At 37.0% G+C, this 19,331-nt stretch overlaps 1 protein-coding gene across 2 annotated transcripts in view; it reads right to left on the reverse strand.

Moving 5' to 3' along the window:
- Positions 1 to 19,331, reverse strand: part of CDK13 (cyclin dependent kinase 13) — a 137,407-nt gene that overhangs the window by 38,595 nt on the left and 79,481 nt on the right. For both annotated transcript variants that reach the window (XM_015133682.3, XM_015133681.3), the window contains exons 6-7: positions 13,517 to 13,706; positions 11,665 to 11,721 (exon numbers count right to left, since the gene is read on the reverse strand). In XM_015133682.3, the coding sequence (XP_014989168.1) occupies positions 11,665 to 11,721; positions 13,517 to 13,706 (247 nt within the window). The remainder of the gene's footprint in view (positions 1 to 11,664; positions 11,722 to 13,516; positions 13,707 to 19,331) is intronic.

Here is a 19,331-nt window from a genome sequence, read left to right on the forward strand (position 1 = left end):
CTGGCACGTGTTTCAACCTCTTATTGGTCTAGATATATATAGAAAAACAGCACAAAATCCTAGATCCTTGAAGTATTTGGGGGTTCTGGATAATCCCAGTTAAAATTTATAAAGCAGGGTTGCTGCCTTTGTTAAAGACCATTCTAAGTGAAAAAAAAAAATCATATAAAATACCTAAACTAGCTCTAAAATGCTTCATTTTTCCAACAACATATGATAAAGTCTGTACTTCTTTCCTCCTGCTTGAAGGCAACCCTCCCATGTACTTCTTTTATACTATAATTTATACTGTTTTGAGACAAAGAGAGTCTTCAGTAAACTAAATTCATTATATACACAAAATGGCATGTCATCTTTATGACATTCACAATCCACTGCAGAAAAATTTACCAAACCTACAAAAGAAATATGGGATCCACTTTCTAACACCTACCTAGCTTTTGACGTCAAAAATCCAGGTGTCATTCTTGATTCATCTTTTCCTCAGATTTCCAAACAACTTCCGCCAATTCTTCATCCAAAATAGATCCCCAATCCAAATAACTAGTCCAAGTCATTATTCTTTTCACTGGTATGACCACAACAATATCTTAACTGGTTTCCTGGCCTCCATCTCTCATCACACCCCCCGCCACCCATTTTTGTTTTTGTTTTTATTTTATTTTATTTTGAGACAGAGTCTCGCTCTGTTGCCCCGAATGGAATGCAGTGGCGCAATCTTGGCTCACTGCAACCTCTGCCTCCTGGATTCAAGCAATTCTCCTGCCTGTGGAGTAGCTTGGATTACAGGCGTGTACCACCATGCCCAGCTACCCTTAACTTCTTTTCAGTTTTTTTATTAAGCATAAAACCAGGTATCACCTACTTGCTTAAAACTGCCCAGTGATTTCCCAGTGCAATCAAATAAAATTTAAACTTTACTTCAGTTGATAGGACTGTACACCGAAGATCTTACCTCCTATTACACTGGGCAACTTTTGACCTTAAACTTCCCAAGTCTGTTCCCAGGCAGTACTGAGTTCCTTCTCCTTTGTACTTGGAATGTTCGTGGCCCAGGTCTTCATTAAGTTTTCCCTTTCTCATCACTCTGGTCTTAGCTCCAATTTACTTCCTAAAAGAGGTCTATCTTAACTACCCTAATGAAAATTATCCAATCAGCCACTACCACCCCTACACTTTGACATTACAGTCATTATTTTATTTGCTTTGTAGCACTTAGCTATTTTAAATTCCTCACCCTACATATGCATTGCCTAACTTATTAATACTTTCATATACCATAACTACATAGCAATAAACACAATCTTGAACTCCTGTTTTCCTCCTTTTGATATCTTCCAAGAAAAATAACTTTTTAAATTCCTCTATCATCACAGTGCTATAGAGAAACAAAACCACTTTTTTCCCAACTGATGCTGTCATCTTACTAAGATCAACTGTCTTACTTGCCCATTCTTATTATCACAAGCAAATTTAGAAGTCCTCTAAGTACCTACATTATTACCTTTTGCTACAAACTACATCTCTGTTCTTCTTTACTGTCTCAGCAAACAGCCTCACCATTTGTGGCAGATACTCATAGCTATCCTCTAAAAATCTGTTATTCCTCCCTTCTATGGCAGTTGTCCAGCTCCGCTACATCTCCCATCCTCACTGCAGTTAGGTGTGGCCACATGACCAAGTGCTCTCCAGTGGAACATAAGCATGTGTGGTAAGTGTCATTTCTAGGCCTGGCTCATTACTCTCCTCCTTCCTCTTTTCTCACTTCTGGCACCAGCCTTGGAAGGTATGTGTAGAAGATGGCAGATCTTCCAATCTGCTTCTCTGAATAGCTATATTGAAGCAGTCACCATTTGACTTGGTGATATGGTTAAATATTCTTAATTGTGCGCTAAGGTAACCGACAACCACTCAATATTTTTTCTTTTTTTTCTTTTGAGACAGTTTTGCTCTTGTCACCTAGGCTGGAGTGCAGTGGCGTGATCTTAGCTCACTGCAACCTTCACCTCCTAGGTTCAAGCAATTCTCCTGCCTCAGCCTCCCAAGTAGCTGGGATTACAAGTGTCAGCCACCACACCTAGCTAATTTTTATAGTTTTAGTAGAGATGCGGTTTCACCATGCTGCCCAGGCTGGTCTTGAACTCCTGACCTCAGGTGATCCGTCTGCCTTGGCCTCCCAAAGTGCTGGGATTACAGGCGTGAGCCCCCACGCCCAGCCACCACTCAAGATTATTAAGTGAGAAATACATATATAAACTTCCCATTCTTTAAGCCACTAACTTTTGTGGTTCTCTTTGTTACAAAAGTTTAGACTATCCTAACCAACAAATCATTCATCCAGGTGCTTAAGCAGAAACCTTACAGTAAGGGGTAGAGGCAGGGATGTATCTCACAACACATGCAACCATCAAGTTCTAACAATTCTATATCCTTACGATATAATTAATCTGTCTTTCCAATACTTGTGCCCATTCCTTGGCTCTAGCTATAATCATCCTATTTAGATTTACTGCAACAGCTTTTTTAAGTGATTGTTCTTGCTGCCAGACTTGTAAGGCCAAACCACTTTCCAAAGTGCAATCAAAGTGATAGTATGAAATAAAACATGAGTATGTTATGCCTATAGTACACATTGCTTCCATCTAGAGAATATCTACACAAGGCCTTATAAAATCCATTATAATTTGGTTTTTGTTCCAATCACACTAAACCTTCAGTTCCCTGAGGGAGGTGAGCAAATGTTCATTTTCCAGAGAAAGGGGATAAAGCCAGGGAGAGAACAGAGCTGGCAAGAAAACTTTAAAGAAGTTAGTGGTGCTTTAATTGTATTTTAAATATTTTTAATAAACTATTTTTAAAAAAGCTTTTAAAAGGTAACAATGACAAAAGACAATGAAAATGACCATTACTAAGGACAAGGAAAAACATCCAATGATTTATTCAAAAATTTTGCAAAACAGGTACCATGCCTCACTTTCTACCTCTCTAATGAAAAAGAAGCAAATATTGAGAAAGTGAGCAGACAGAAGTATTTAATCATAAAAGCAAGTTCCAAGGTAAGTGGAGTTAGAAGAGAATAAGGGCAATTTCAGGTATTGCCCAATTCAGTAATACAGCAGACAATCAAACAAAAATCTATGTAATGATTAGGATGTTAATACTAAATCTCGTTAACCGTTTACAAATGTAAAGACAAAAGTAAAAGAGACTGAAACTATGTTTTGGCTCCAGGAAATTTAAAGCCCAGAAAAATTAAACCACGTTGTAATATGAAAATACATTATCCAAAGAGAGACAAATAAAAGAAAATCCATCTGGGCATGGTGGCCCATGCCTGTAATCCCAGCACTTTGGGAGGTGGAGGCATAAGGATTGCTTGAGCCCAGGAGTTCGGAACCAGCCTGGCCAACATGGTGAAACCCCGTCTCTACTAAAAATAGAAAACAAATTAGCCAGGTATCACGGTGCATGTCTGTAATCCCAGCTGCTCAGAAGGCTGAGGCATGAGAATTACCTGAACCCAGGAGGCAGAGGTAGCAGTGAACCTAAATGACACCACTGCATCCTAGCCTGGTCGACAGAGCAAGACTGTCTCAAAAAAAAAAAAAGAAAGAAAAAAAGGAGAAAAAAAAAACCATCCAGAATCTTCAAAAATGAGTATTTCAAACTTGCTCTATTAGATTTGGCTACCAATTTTCAACATCATAGAGATGATCTTGTTTAGATCACACAGAGAAGCAGCAAACTGATGTGACACTACATATACGATGTTTTTTACTTTCATGGATTAAAAAACAAATTACATTCTCGTGATGTGTCTATACCCAGTATTTGCACAAAAAGCAAATTAACTCACAATGAAAAAGAAACAGGACTGAAAAACATATAGTCAAGTTCTTAGGTGTTATCACACAAAAAAGAAAAATCTAAAAATGAAATGAACCACTCCAGTTTATTTACATAATTAGATCAATTCCAAGCAATAAACTCAATAACCCAGAAACACACACACACACACACACACACACACACACACACAGTCCTTCTGCCATTAAATTGGAAAAACAAAATTTAGTAACTTCAATAAGTTGTTATTGGATGACAAGAAACTAAACTTTGTAAAGACCCAAAAATAATGGTCTCAACGTTAACTATTGTGCATTTCAATTTTTACTTTTTTTTTTTTAAATAGAGATCTCACTATGTTGCCCAGGCTGGACTCAAACTTTTAGGCTCAAGCGATCCTCACATCTTGGCCTTCCAAAGTGCTAGGATTAGAGGCAAGAGCCACCAAGGCCAGGCCTTCTGCTAAATACTTTCATTTGTAAATCTCATTACTGTTTTTGAAAAGAAGGCAGACACTATTTGTCTGTCTGCCAGGAAAGTAACACCTTCTTTTGTTTTTCCTTGAACCTTAAATGATTAACCAAATATTAAAATTTAAAGTCAGGCCAAGTGCTATGGCTGACCCCTGTAATCCCAGCACTTTGGGAGGCCAAGGCGGGCGGATCACCTGAGTTCAGGAGTTCAAGACCAGCCTGGACAACATGGTGAAACCCCGTCTCTACTAAAAATACAAAAATTTGCTGGGTGTGGTGGCAGGCACCTGTAATCCCAGCTACTTAGGAGACTGAGGCAGGAGAATCGCTTGAACTCAGAAGGCAGAAGTTGTGTTGAGCCGAGATTGTGCCACTGCACTCCAGACTGGGGCACAAGAGCGAAACTCTGTCTCAAAAAAAAAAAAAACATTAAAATCATCAGACTTTAATAAAACTTTCATGTGAAAAATTACAAGTAATTTTAAATATCTGTTTCTATCAAAATATTTTTTGTTTATAGATTTCTCACTAGATATTTCAAGAGCTTTCAAACTGCTTAAAATATAATTAAATCCAGTATGACTAAGGGAGATTCAGAAGTAGAAATATCACATAACTTGCTAATCTGCTGGAAGATTAAAACTACAGCATACCTCATTTGTCAAAAATATTATATTTGGAGGATGCAAAGACAAAAAGCAAAATTCAGCAGACCCTTTACTACAAAAGAACTCTAAAAATTGGCATCAGCCTAATGGTACCTCTAAAGCAGACTTGAGAGGCCCCTAGAGTTCTCTACCTGGAAGACACTTCTAGGAAATAAAGGCTGAATTCAGAGTCTTACCAGGGAAGCACTCCCATATAATGAAAATAATCTGACAAAAGATCCTGAGCTCTACTACTTATTGGTTGTGTATTGGTTGTGCTTGAAAATGCACTTAAGTTTTCTAAACTTGTTTCTGTATCTTTAAAATGTGCATAAGAATAATGATACCTACATTATCCATCTCAACTTTCTTTTAAAATAATTCTTGTGAAGGAAACTATGTATAATAATGTACACAAATGTTAAGTTTGTTCTTTCCTTTTCCTTTCTTTATAAGCAGTAACTATTTATTGAAACTCTGAGCTAGGCACTGTGCTAAGTAAGCACTAGCAGATGGTTACACGAAACAAAAATACACACTTATAGAGCAATTAATAACTGCACTTATTAGAGCAACTAAGTATGGTGGTAGGCTGGGTGTGGTGGCTCACGTCTGTAATCCCAGCACTCTGGAAGGTTGAGGCAAGTGGATCACTTGAGGTCAGGAGTTCGAGACCAGCCCGGCCAACATGGTAAAACTCCATCTCTACTAAAAATACAAAAATTAGCCGGGCTTGGGGTGCACAACTGTAGTCCTCTCAAGAGGCTGACGTGAGAGGATTGCTTGACCTGGGAGGCAGAGGTTGCAGTGAGCCAAGATCTCGCCACTGCACTCCAGCCTTTAAAAAAAAAAAAAAAGGTGGTAATATAAATTATAATCATGTACTATAAATAATACATAGGATGAATAATATACTGTAAACACATAAAAAAAGATGTGCCCAATGATGCCTGTGGGATTCAGGACAGATTTCAAAGGAGGTAGGGCCTGAATTGCACACTGAAAGAAAAAAAAACAATTTTGTCAAACTCAGGTGGGAAGTATAATTACATACAAAAAGAAAGCTTATGTAGATTCACAAAGGCGCTCAAGAGCACAGCAAGTTTATGGAACTACAAATAGTTCAACATTGCTATTATCTGGGGGGCTGGAATGGCAGAAGACAAGAACATAAGGGAGAAAGACCAGACGACAGAAAAACCAATACAATTCTATTTACAATGGCCTATATGAGAAGGTGACTGGGTACCTTTAACTAAAACAGGAAATAAAGGAAAAGGAGTGGACATTTTTCTGGGGAATGAAATAGATAAAGGTTTAATTTAGGGTACCCAGATCACCTGGGTAGAGATTTCCAATAAACAAAAGGTCTGGAGACCAGAAGAAAGACCAAGGATTGGAATTCAGTTTTGTAAGTATTTGGCAGTAATGTCTTGGATGACACTCCCCCAACAGAAGGAAGGGGGAATTCTTTCCACTTTATATGCTCAAAAATGAAGACTACTCCATCAGAGCTGAAGAGAGAACAATTTAATCTTGATCTTACAGTTAAAAGTCAGTGATCCAAATGAGATCTCCTTTCCTGAAGCTTGTTTAATCTTATTATTTACTGTCATTCACCTGTTATTAGTAATTTTTTTTTATTACCATGGTTCCAATCTTTGTCTAGTGATTCTCAGAAGATTGTTTTATTACCCAGAATCCCCAACTCCCTGCACTCATCCATATCAGGAGGATCCTCCAGATGAGGATCACCTTCTCCCAGATCAGAATCAACCAAGCACTTGCCATGAATGCAGTCAATGTTTTAAGGAACATAAAACACAAAAGAATAAAATACGGTAATACTGCCTTCCTCTCTCATTAATACCTTCAACTTTGGGAAAATTTAGTTTTGCTTTCAATAACAATGTTCTGAAAAGCCACTAGATGGCGATACTGCCTTCAAAAAGGTGTGTGCGTTTTGGGAGGGTGGTATTAGTGAGCTAGCATAATACTTTAAGGCCCTTTTCATTTTTCCCTTCTCTCTCCTTATTGGATCATCATACAGAAACGTAGTATGCTTTCTGGTTATTGTTTAAAAATCTATTTTATTTTGATCACAGAAACATTATTAAAGATACATTTTTCAGGGCCGGGCACAGTGGCTCACACCTGTAATCCTAGCACTTTGGGAGGCAGAGGTGGGTAGATCACTTGAGGTCAGGAGTTCGAGGCCAGTCTGCCCAACATGGTGAAACCCCGTCTCTACTAAAAATACAAAAATTAGCCGGGCATGGTGGCAGGTGCCTGTAATCCCAGCTACTCAGGAGGCTGAGGCAGGAGAATCGCTTAAATCGGGGAAGCGGAGGTTGCAGTGAGCCGAGATCACGCCACTGCACTGCAGTTTGAGTGACACAGTGATACTCTGTCTCATAAATAAATAAATAAATAAATAAAGTGTTACATTATAGTTTCTTCTCTAGAAAATGAAGCTAATTTCAATTAATATGGAAAACGTTTTTTTCACACAGGACAGTCACATGAAGAGAGAAAAATACTCCATCCTTTTGAAAACCACTTGAGCAATGACTTGGTAAAATAAAAACTAAGAAGAGGTAAACACTGTAGCTCTCAGAAAAACCAGACTTAAGAAAAGATACTACAAGATGAACAGTTAAACGAAGAAATGGGGTAAAAACCTCTATTCTCAAGTTTTAAAGTTCCCAATGCAGAATGGGACAAAGTATAAATACCAATGTTCAAAATGAGAAAATGATTCAAATCGAAAGAAATAATTTTCCCCTCTACTTTTAATCCAGTGGTTCTCTTTCTTTCTTCAATAATAGGCACATGACAGAGCAGATCCACATTGGCCACAGACCCCCTCAAGTGCTAGCTGTAACTCCACCCAGTTTTCCTCAAATTCAAAAAAGGAACATCCAAAATCTAATGAGAGCTGTGGTTGATGCTATTACAGTGGTAAGCTGAAATCTGCTCTATTTACAAACAAAAAACCTTACACAAAATTCTTGAGCACTTCAGTTATTCAATCTATATTAACTACTTAGAATATAAAAACACTTCAAAGTGACTTTATATTTGCTTGAGTATTATAGTAAGGCCCTACCTGGCTCTCTATAATGAAGCAGAAATATGAATGAAAAATCATTTGTTATATATTTATCTCAAAAAATATCTAGAAAATTTGAGACAACACAATCTGTTAAAGGTAGATTTCTTTTAAAATCAGTATGTTATTAAGGTTCACTAGAGCAATATATGTATTTTAAAGGTATTCCATTATATTAAGCCTACTCCAGGAGATTCTAAATAAATCACAATTATTCTCTTTAAAAAAAAAAGAGAAGCTTTAAAGGAGTATATAAACCCCATAATGATAGGATATTTGCTCTTAAAACAAAATGACAGACTGAATTTTCCTCTTACACATTTAACTGAGCAGAAAAATTCAGTATATATTACCCAAAGATGCAAAGTTATTGGACTTTAAAACTCTGGTTCTCTAAACTCAAAATTTCTACATCAATCTCGCAGGGCAACAGGGACCATGGCCCAGTGAACACGCCACACCCCTGGCACTCCATTGGAACCCAAATTATATTTTAAAATGAAAATGAATAGGAAAATTGAGCCTGATAATATAAAATTTGGCTTTATAATCAGCTTTTCTGAAACATATCTATTCCAAATGTGCACAAATATCTGCATATCAAGAATCTATTAGATTAAAATGGTAATTAGCTGTTTTCCATTTCATAGAAAAGGATTTACATAATTAACGACAGACACAAACTTGTATTAAGCAAAATCTAACTACAGTGAAATCTCAACCAGCTTAGCAGTTAGAATTCTTAATTAACCAGAACTTGCCCAAAATAATAGCCACATTAATTTAGTTATATATATGCTTCTCAGCTGGGCATGGTGGCTCATGCCTGTAATCCCAGCACTTTGGGAGGCCAAGGCAGGCAGATCACTTGTGGTCACTAGTTCGAGACCAGCCTGGCCAACATGGAGAAATCCTGTCTCTACTAAAAAATATAAAAATTAGCTGGGCATGGTGGTGCGCGTCTGTAGTCCCAGCTACTCGGAAGGCTGAAGCCAGAGAATCGCTTGAACCCGGGAGGCGGAGGTTGCAGTGAGCTGAGATCACGCCACTGCACTCCAGCCTGGGCGACAGAGCAAGACTCTGTCTCAAATAAAATAAATACATATGCTTCTTAAACAGCAGAAGAAAAAAATATATACTTCAAGTGAAGCTTTGGATTAAGTACACATTCAGATCAATTTTTTCTTTCAACTTCTACCAAGAGGCACTATTACATATGATAGAAAGAATAAAAAATTGGGAATTGAAAACTTAGCTATACACCCTTGGCTCTGCCAACATTTTTTGATCTTTAAAGTCACTCAACCCTTCACAATAGCCAGGATAGGGAATCAACGTTAAGTGTCCACTAAGAGATGAACGGATAAAGAAAATGCGGCCTGTAATCCCAGCGATCGGGAGGCTGAGACAGGAGAATCACTTGAATCCTGGAGCCGAGACTGCGCCACAGCACTCCAGCCTGGGCGACAGAGATTCCGTCTCAAAAAAACAAAACAAAACAAGGAAAATGTGGCATATATGCACAATGAAATACTATTCAAGTCTTAAAAAAACAAGGAAATGCTGTCATTTATCACAACATGGATGAACAAGCGCAATGTGTTAAGTGGAATAAGGCAGGCACATAAAGACAAATAACTCATCATTTCACTTATATGTGAAATCCAAAAACCCTCAGCTCATAGAGGTAGAGAGGAGAGCTGGGAGTTACCAGATGCTGGGCATAGGGAGTATGGGGGGAAGATGCTAGCCTAAGGATATAAAAGTTCAGTTAGACAAAAGTAAATTCAAGAGATTTATTGTACAACTTGGTAACTACACTTAATAACAATGTATTCTTGAAAACTGTTGAGAGTAGATTTTTAAGAGTTGGCACACACAAAATATGTGGGGTAATACATATTAATTAGCTCAATGTAGCCATTTCACAATGTATACATATTTCAAAATTAAAAAGAAAGTAACTCAGCCCTTTCTGGGTCTCAATTCTCTCAAATGCAAAATGAGGGGTATAGCTTTTGAGCTTTAAAACATTTTAAACTTAAAAAAAAAAAACACTCATACAACCCTTTCCTAAAATAAAATGTTAATTTTAAGTGTAGCAGTCAAAACAACTAAAAACCAAGTAACTCTGGTGAAAGTCAGTACAGAGGACTGGAGGTCCAATCACAAAACCCCATCCACAGAACACTTTCTTTCCTTTCTTTCTCTCTCTCTCTCTCTCTCTGTCTCTCTTTCCTTCCTTCGTCCCTCCCTCCCTCCTTCCTTCCTTTCTTTTTTTGGAGACAGTCTTGCTGGAGTACAGTGGTGCAATCTCGGCTCACTGCAACCTCCACCTCCCAGGTTTAAGTGATTCTTGTGCCTCAGCCTTCCAAGTAGCTGGGATTACAGGCGTGCACCACCAAGCTCAGCTATTTTTAGTAGAGATGAGGTTTCGCCATGTTGGCCACATTGGTCTCCAAGTGCTGACCCTCAAGTGATCCACCCGCCTCTGCCTCCCAAAGTGTTGGGATTTGTAAAAGCATGAGCCACTGCGCCCGGCCCACAGCACACTTTCTGAGGGGTTTCATGGAACTTGAGTGGATCCAAAACATATCACTTATAAACCTCTACTCTAGAGCACTATATAATGAAAATACTTTCCAGAATTATGTTACAGGCACTGCAAGATTTAAAAACATAGACTTTTTACTCTGAAAAATTCAAACGAGAGTTTTTGTTTATTCCTTTAACCAGAAAAAAGCAAAGATTAAATGAAAGTAAACATCTATTCCTAAGACTACAATCAACTGATGTTTCACTATGTTAAATTATGGTGATACTAAAGAAATGACAGAATTGTCATAAAATAATTTTAAAATTCTTTAAATATATTATTTCAGAGAGATATATATATAAAAATAAAGACAAGAAAGGAATGGAGTAAATGGACTAAAGATTTATTAAGCAAAATTAATTCTATATTTTATTTACATAAAACCTACTATTGCACAAAAATATTTTATTTTGAAATCCCATATTAGTTCTAATAAGACAAGTCATTTCACTACCATCAGGCACAAAGAAAGCCAAGTTGGGTATATACTCAAACTTTAGCCAGAAAATTTCTACCTTTTTGTGTCTTATACACTGAACATCCTCACAACAGTTGGTTTAAATAAAGGGTTCTAGGGAGTTAAAAAAACAAAGAACTGTAAATATAACAATAAAACCTGTGTAAAATAATAATGAAAACAAAGTTTATAAGTTTAAAAACGCAATTTAAAAGGTTTTCATTAAGAATATTTAATATCTGAATACACATTAGAAATTTAAGTATAAGTTCACTTCAGTCACAATTAAAGATGTACATTTTTTAAAAATCATTTTTACCTGTGTTAAAGATCAATTTTTAAATTGAGATAATGTGTGAAATATTGTAATTACAATAATCAACCCAATATGGTATAAAATTTCAGTTTTTTATGTACTAACCATGAAAAGTAAATTTCTCTTTTAAAAAATAAAACTATCAACAAGGTATTCTTAGTATAGCTTCAAATACTAAACTCTAATATCTACAATATTCATTTGAAGGTATGCTTACCTTTCTTCTGAGCTATACAATCGAGCAAGTCCAAAATCTGCAAGTTTTATCTGCCCTCTGGTAGAAAAAAGACAAGATGAACAAAAAGTATTAATTTACTCTAAATTGACAATACACATTTATATTCTATGCCTAGAACTGATAAGAAAAAATACCTATGTAAACGTTAACTCTGCTCACACTTCAATATCATCAAGGTAATACAGGTAAAAGCAACTAGTGGATAAATTCACAAAACAAAAAAATAAACAAATCCTTGGATAGTCAAACTTACAGCAATATGATTATTATAATTACTGTATTATAATATTAGAATAGTATTTTATTACTATTCAGTTCCTATTTAGAAAAGCACACTTCAATGGAAACAAAATAAAACGAGATCATTTTTATTACTTAGCAGTAAGACAAATTTCTTGTTCAAGGTAACAGTGCACAAGAACTAAGTGACATCACTTTTAATTTGTTTAATTCTCCAGTTTTAGAGGGGCTAGGTGCATAGAACACTGTCTATTAATTAAAATCAGAACCAGGCATGCCTTATTTAAATTAACAAACAGTACCAATTACAAGAGAATTACCAGGGTTCAAATATAAGCTGTTACGAATATAAGCTTATTTACATAAGTTTTAAATATGTACATAAGTTTTAAATATGTGAATGTGTATGTGTGTGTACACACTTCCAAAAAGTTCACTTTACAACTGTGACTGTTTTTTTAAAATTTTCTAAAATCTATTCTTAGCCTAAAGCTGAAATTATATTGCTATTAGATGATCCATTCACATTACTTGGAAAAATAGCAAACAGAAAAGTAAACTAAGTATTATTTTATATGCATTACAGACTATTATTGGATTTTTTTTTTTGAGACCGAGTCTTGCTTTGTCACCCAGGCTGGAGTGCAGTGGTACTATCTCAGCTCACTGTAACTCCACTTCTGGGATTCAAGCGATTCTCGTTTCTCAGGCTTCCTAGCAGCTGGGATTACAGGCGTGTGCCACCACACCGGGTTTATTTTTGTATTTTTAGTAGAGACAGCTTTTCACAATGTTGGCACAGCTGGTCTCGAACTCCCGGCCTCAAGTGATTGGCCTGCCTCATCCTCCCAAAGTGTTGCGATTACAGGCGTGAGACATCCCGCCCGGCCACTAACAGATATTTAACACAACTTTTGAGGTATCCCAAGCTATAATATTGGTGATTATTTTTATTTTTATTTTTGAGCCAGAGTCTCGCTGTGTCACCTAGGCTGAAGTACAGTGGCATGATCTCAGCTCACTGCAACCTCCACCTCCTGGATTCAAGCAATTCTCATGCCTCAGCCTCCTGAGTAGCTGGGATCACAGGTGTGCTCCACCACGCCAGGCTAACTTTTGTATTTTCTTGGCAGAGACAGGGTTTCATCAACATTGGCCAGGCTGGTCTTGAACTTCTGGCCTCAAGTGATCCGCCTGTCTCTACTTCTCAAGGTGCTGGGATTACAGGCGTGAGCTACTGTGGCTGGCCTGATTATTTTTAAATAGTTTGTATAAAGTAAACTAAATTTTAAATATTTTTTTAACATAATCAAGGTGCAACGTCATGTAACACTGCATCTTTTCTTTATTTTAAAAATTTTAGATTCGGGGGTACATGTGCTTGTTTGTGACACGGGTATTAGAAATGTAATAGTAGGGGTTAGGCTTCTAGGGTGCCCATACCCCAAATGTTGGACACTGTACCCAATAGGTAACTTTCAACCCTCACTATCCCCGACATTCCCCGCTGCTACAGTTTCCAGGCTATTCTCTCCATGTACATGTCCATGGTAAAACTCATTTTAAATATATATAAAGTTCATAACCATACCTATTATTTAGAAGGATATTGGAACATTTAATATCTCTATGCAAAAAGTTCTTCTTATGACAATAATCCAGACCCTCCATGAGCTGTCTCATAAATGACTTTATGTGATTTTCATTAAAATGAACCAAGCCTGATTCCAGTAGTCCCATCAGATCATGGTCCATATATTCAAACACCAGATAAAATGCACCTAAGAATGAGAATAATTAATACATTAAAAACTTATTCCTACAACTTTTCTATAAATTCACAATTTTTAACAATAAAAGGCTGGTGGAGGAAGAATTAATCCTTGAAAAGAAGTGTTACTTTGTTACTTTAATAACATTCACCTTTCTCTCTGGACTTAATAATATCAATAAATAAATCCCAACGAAAACATCTAACCTATTTTCTTCTCCCCTCCAAAAAACAGTTACGATTAAAAAAAAAAAAAAAATCACCCTGCTGTTCTCCATATTGTATAGTTTCTAGGTGCAATTAATGTTTTAGACATCAAATTGTCTCTTAGAAGCTGAATAAAATCAATATAGTTTATCAAAAAATTAAAAGCTGGTAAAAGAACTGCTTTAAAACAACAACAACAAAAAAGAGTGCAGGCCAAGAAAGATGTTAGGTGACTTCTAAATGCTTCAATAAACATGTAATTTAATTCTGTTTATACAGCTCCAGAGTACCTAAAGGCAAGAATTTGAGGAGAAACAATATAATTTGAATTTACAACTTTATTTTATAAAAAACAGCTTAGTCCTTCTACAAAAACCTAAAACAGCACATAGCACACACACACAAACTATACAAACATACTTATGAGAGATTCAGAAATCCTAAATGAAACTCACACACAAACTGAATGAGAAATAGAATTCATTACATTTGTGAAAAGCAGAAAAACTAACACCAAGACAAAAAAAAGGCATCTGAACTTGGTTCAGATAAGTTCCTAATTTTTAAAACAGAGCAAAGAACTCTTGGTAAACTTGCAACAGGAGTCTTTCTTAAAAGTTTATTATGGTACCTCTCTGAAACCAACAACCAATGTAATATTTAATAGGAAAGGCTAGGTATTATGTATGAGATTAAAAAAAAAATTCCCAGTGGCTCACGCCTGTAATCCCAGGGCTCTGGGAGGGTGAGGTGGGCGGATCACGAGGTCAGGAGATCGAGACCATTCTGGTTGACACAGTGAAACCCAGTCTCTACTAAAAATACAAAAAATTAGCCAGGCATGGTGGTGGGCGCCTGTAGTCCCAGCTACTTGGGAGGCTGAGGCAGGAGAATGGTGTGAACCAGGGAGGCAGAGCTTGCAGTGAGCCGAGATCGCACCACGGCACTCCAGCCTGGGCAACAGAGTGAGACTCTGTCTCAAAAAAAGAAAAATCAATATTCAAAAAGCAAAAGATGGCCGGGCACTGTGGCTCATGCCTATAATCCCAGCACTTTGGGAGGCTGAGGCAGGTGGATCATCTGAGGTCAGAAACATGAGACCAGCCCAGGCAACATGTCGAAATCCTATCTCTCTACAAAAACTACAAAAATTAGCCTGGTGTAGTGGTGTGTATCTGTAGTCCCAGCTCACATAAGAAATGTGAGAAATCCTTTAAACTATAAACACTCTTACAAGACAGAAAAGTACACATGAGCAAATGGACAGCAAGGCTAAACATGATAAAGATGTTAATTATCCCTATGTTAGCTTATAAATTAGACACAGCCAAATTTTTCAAGATACTTATTGGTTGCTTTTCTGTAATGTATATCCACATAGAAAAGTAACTAAGAATAGCAAAGTAACACCTGAAAGAGAAAGGGGGTATGTGTACACACTCTACCAGATATTAAACCAGTATACATTTCCATCATTAAAAAGTGTGATGCTGGTAAATAAACACGAAATAAAACAGAAAATTCAGAAATACATTCACATACACATGGACCTTTACTATATGATAAAGACGGTATATCAATTCAGTGGGGAAAAGATGGACTTTTTAATTGGTGGTATTGGGATAACTGAATAGCCAGAAAAAGATAAAACTTGTCTGTCTCTCACACTATACACCAGCATAAAAGCAAATTAATCTACAAAATTACAAAAATTAGCCAGATATGCTGGTGGGTGCCTGTAACCCCAGCTACTGGGGAGGCATAGGCAGGAAAATCACTTTAACCTGGGAGATAGAGGTTGCAGTGAGCTGAGATCATGCCATTGCACTCCAGTCTGGACACATGAGTGAAACTCAGTCTCACAAAAAAAAAAAAAAAAAAAAAAAAGCAAACGAATCAGTTATCTAAATTTTTTTTAAAGAACCATAAAAGTACTTTTAAAAAAACACAGAATTCCTTAATAATCTAAGAATAGAAAAAAAAGTTCCAACTAGGAATCAAGAAATAATTCATACCAAGAAGTAATAAATATGACTATGTAAAAATAAAAATCCTCTGCATGGCTAAAAATACTATAAGCAAAATTAACAGAATATAGCAACCTGGAAAAAAATTAGCTGCAATTTATACTGCAGAGTGATTATTAGTATCAACTACAGTCCAGGCACGGTGGCTCATGCCTGTAATCCCAGTACTTTGGGAGGCTGAGGCAAGTGGATCACTTGAGGTCAGGAGTTCGAGACCAGCCTGGCCAACATGGTTAAACTCTGTCTCTACTAAAAATACAAAAATTAGCCAGGCATGGTGGCTTATGCCTATAATCCCAGCTATTCAGGAGGCTGAGGCATGAGAATCACTTGAACACAGAAAGTGGAGTTTGTAGTGAGCTGAGATCCTGCCACTGCACTCCTGCCTGGGTGACAAGAGACTCTGTCGCAAAAAAAAAAAAAAAAAAAAAATTAGCCAGGCATGGTTGTGGGCGCCTGTAATCCTAGCTACTTGGGAGGCTGAGGCAGGCAAATTGCTTGAACCCGGGAGGCAGAGGTTGCAGTGAGTCGCAATTGTGCCACTGTGCTCCCGCACTCCAGCCTGGGCAACAAAGCAAGACTCTGTGTCTCTCTGTCTCTCTCACTCTTCATATATATATATATATATATAAAATAAAAACTCTCTAAATTAGGGGGAAAAAAGATCAACGACCTTACAAAACAGTGAGAAAAAGAGACAATTAGCTCATCTGAAAAAAGAGCAAAGTGCCCCTAAGTGAATGCAAACTAGCTTAACTTTGCTCGTAATAAAAATTTATGGCCAGGCGCAGTGGCTCACGCCTACAATCCCAGCACTTTGGGAGGCTAAGCCGGGTGGATCACCTGAGGTCAGGAGATCGAGACCAGACTAACCAACATGAAGAAATCCTGTTTCTGCTAAAAATACAAAATTAGCCAGATGGGGTGGTGCATGACTGTAATCCCAGCTACTCGGGAGGCTGAGGCAGGAGAGCTGCTTCAACCCGGGAGGCAGAGGCTGCGGTAAGCCGAGATCATGCCATTGCACTCCAGCCTGGGCACAAGAATGAAACTGCCTCAAAATTAATTAATTAATTAATTAATTTCCCAAACTAAAACTTGACCAAAATACTAAATTGACAAAAATCCAAAAGTAGAACTCCAGAGACTATTGACAAAGCTGTAAGAAACACTTTCATACATTGGTAGTGGAAACACACAAATACAAGACCTCTGGAGAGAAATTTGGCAATATCTAGCTAAATCACATTCAGCATTTCCCTTCGACTTAACAATCCCAATTCTAGGAACTTGTACCAAAAATTCACTGGCCAAAATACAAAATGAAGTATGCAAAGGGCTATCCAATGCAGCATTATTTACACAATGAAAACATCTATCACTAGGAAAGTAGCTGAATAAACTATAGTATATCCACACAGTGCAGTGCCTCTAAGCAATAAAATGAGAGAATGATTTTTGTCTACTTACATGGAGTAAACTTCAGCGTGTATGGTTAAATGAAAACAAAAAGGTAGAGTAGAGCACTTAAAACATTGCTACCTTTTTTTTATTAAAAAAAAGGGGAAGGTGAATATGTACAAAAGAAATGTTGGAGGATGAAACAAACATTTAAAATAGTTACCCATGGGTAAGAGAGAGAACAAGAAAAAAGGAATGGAAGTGACACTATTCTGAATGTACCTGTTTTATAGTTTAGAGTTTGAAACCAAGTACACGTTTTATATAATTAAAATACATCATTAAATCAAAAGGGGGGAAAAAAAGCAATCCCTAAAAAACTAGAAACATATCCACATTTAGGTGGATTTATGTTTATCAAATTGGTTACATAAACTGTCTACAAAACAGTATACTGACTATATACAGCTGGGGGGTATATTTTTTAAGGACAAAAGGAATCACTTAGAAATCTTAAACTGCATTCAGTAGTCTTGTTGGCAATTAAAATTAGCATTGTTACTTTGAAATTATTACATGTATATGGTAGAACAAAACAAGCTATGTTAATACTTTAGGAACCAAGGCTTTTAGTTTACAAGAAAGATAAGGTCAAAGATGTATAAATCATGTACTCTGAAATTGAAATTGAAATCATTGACAGTAGCCAGCCTCCAAAAGGGTCCTGAATGATCCTCACTATCTGGTATCCATGCCATGCCACAGTGATTCAAGGATGGTCCGTGTGACCAACAGAATATTGGAGAGTGAATAATGTGACTTCCAAGACTAGGTCATGAAGACAATGCAGCATCTACCTTACTTTTTTAGATCATTCAACCTGGGAGAAGCCAGCCGCCAAGGCTGTCAGGATATTTAAGCAACTTTGTGGAAGACCCATGTAAAGAATAAGTGAGATCTCCCACCAAGAGAACAACTTGCTAGCCATGTGAGGGAGCCACCTTGGAAGTGGATTCTCCAACCCCAGTCAAGCCTTCTAATGACTACAACCCTAGCTAACATCTCATTGCAATCTTATGAGAGACCCCAAACCAAAACTGCCAAGCCAAGATGCTCCCAAATTTCTGCCCACAGAAACTTCAAGATATAGCAGCTTCCACCATAACCTTTTAAGTACAACTGCCAAAGAATTGAATTTGTATCTAAAGAAACTTCTAAATTTAATTACTATTTAAAGGAAATAAGAGGGATGGAAGAACAAGCTAACTAACACCTAAAGGAAGCATTTGGCCAAATTGAAAATGCAGTGTACTCTCCAATAAAAAAAAGGAATAAAATGTTTAAAAGGCAAGAAGAGCTACTATAAATTATGAGACTTAAAATACTAATTAATCATGAATAACATGCACATCTTGTTTGCATGCAGGTTCAAACAAAGCAGCTATAAAAAACATTTTTGAGACAACTGGGTAAACGTGAATGTACATCATTAGATGACATAAAATTATGGCTAATTTTGTTAACTATAAGGTCTCTTTTCTTTTTAAATATAACTACAATTTCATTATCTATTGTCTCTCTATAATCAAAGACTAACTTTTATAATACAATGAGCCTGAGATTCACTTAAAAATAATCTAGGAGTTTTTTATTTTATTTTATTTTTTTAAGTAGACAGGGATAAATAAATTTAGCAAAATGTGTTCGCTATAAAAGTGGAGGATGGGGACACTGGGGTTCATTATACTATTTCCTCTACTTTTATTTTTGTATTTTATTTTAATTTAATTTTTTTTTTTTTTTTTTTGAGACGGAGTCTCGCTCTGCCGCCCAGGCTGGAGTGCAGTGGCCAGATCTCAGCTCACTGCAAGCTCTGCCTCCCGGGTTTACGCCATTCTCCTGCCTCAGCCTCCCAAGTAGCTGGGACTACAGGCGCCCGCCACCTCACCCGGCTAGTTTTTTGTATTTTTTAGTAAAGACGGGGTTTCACCGTGTTAGCC

Source organism: Macaca mulatta, chromosome 3 (assembly GCF_049350105.2).
Source record: "Macaca mulatta isolate MMU2019108-1 chromosome 3, T2T-MMU8v2.0, whole genome shotgun sequence".
Taxonomy (NCBI): Eukaryota; Metazoa; Chordata; class Mammalia; order Primates; family Cercopithecidae; genus Macaca; species Macaca mulatta.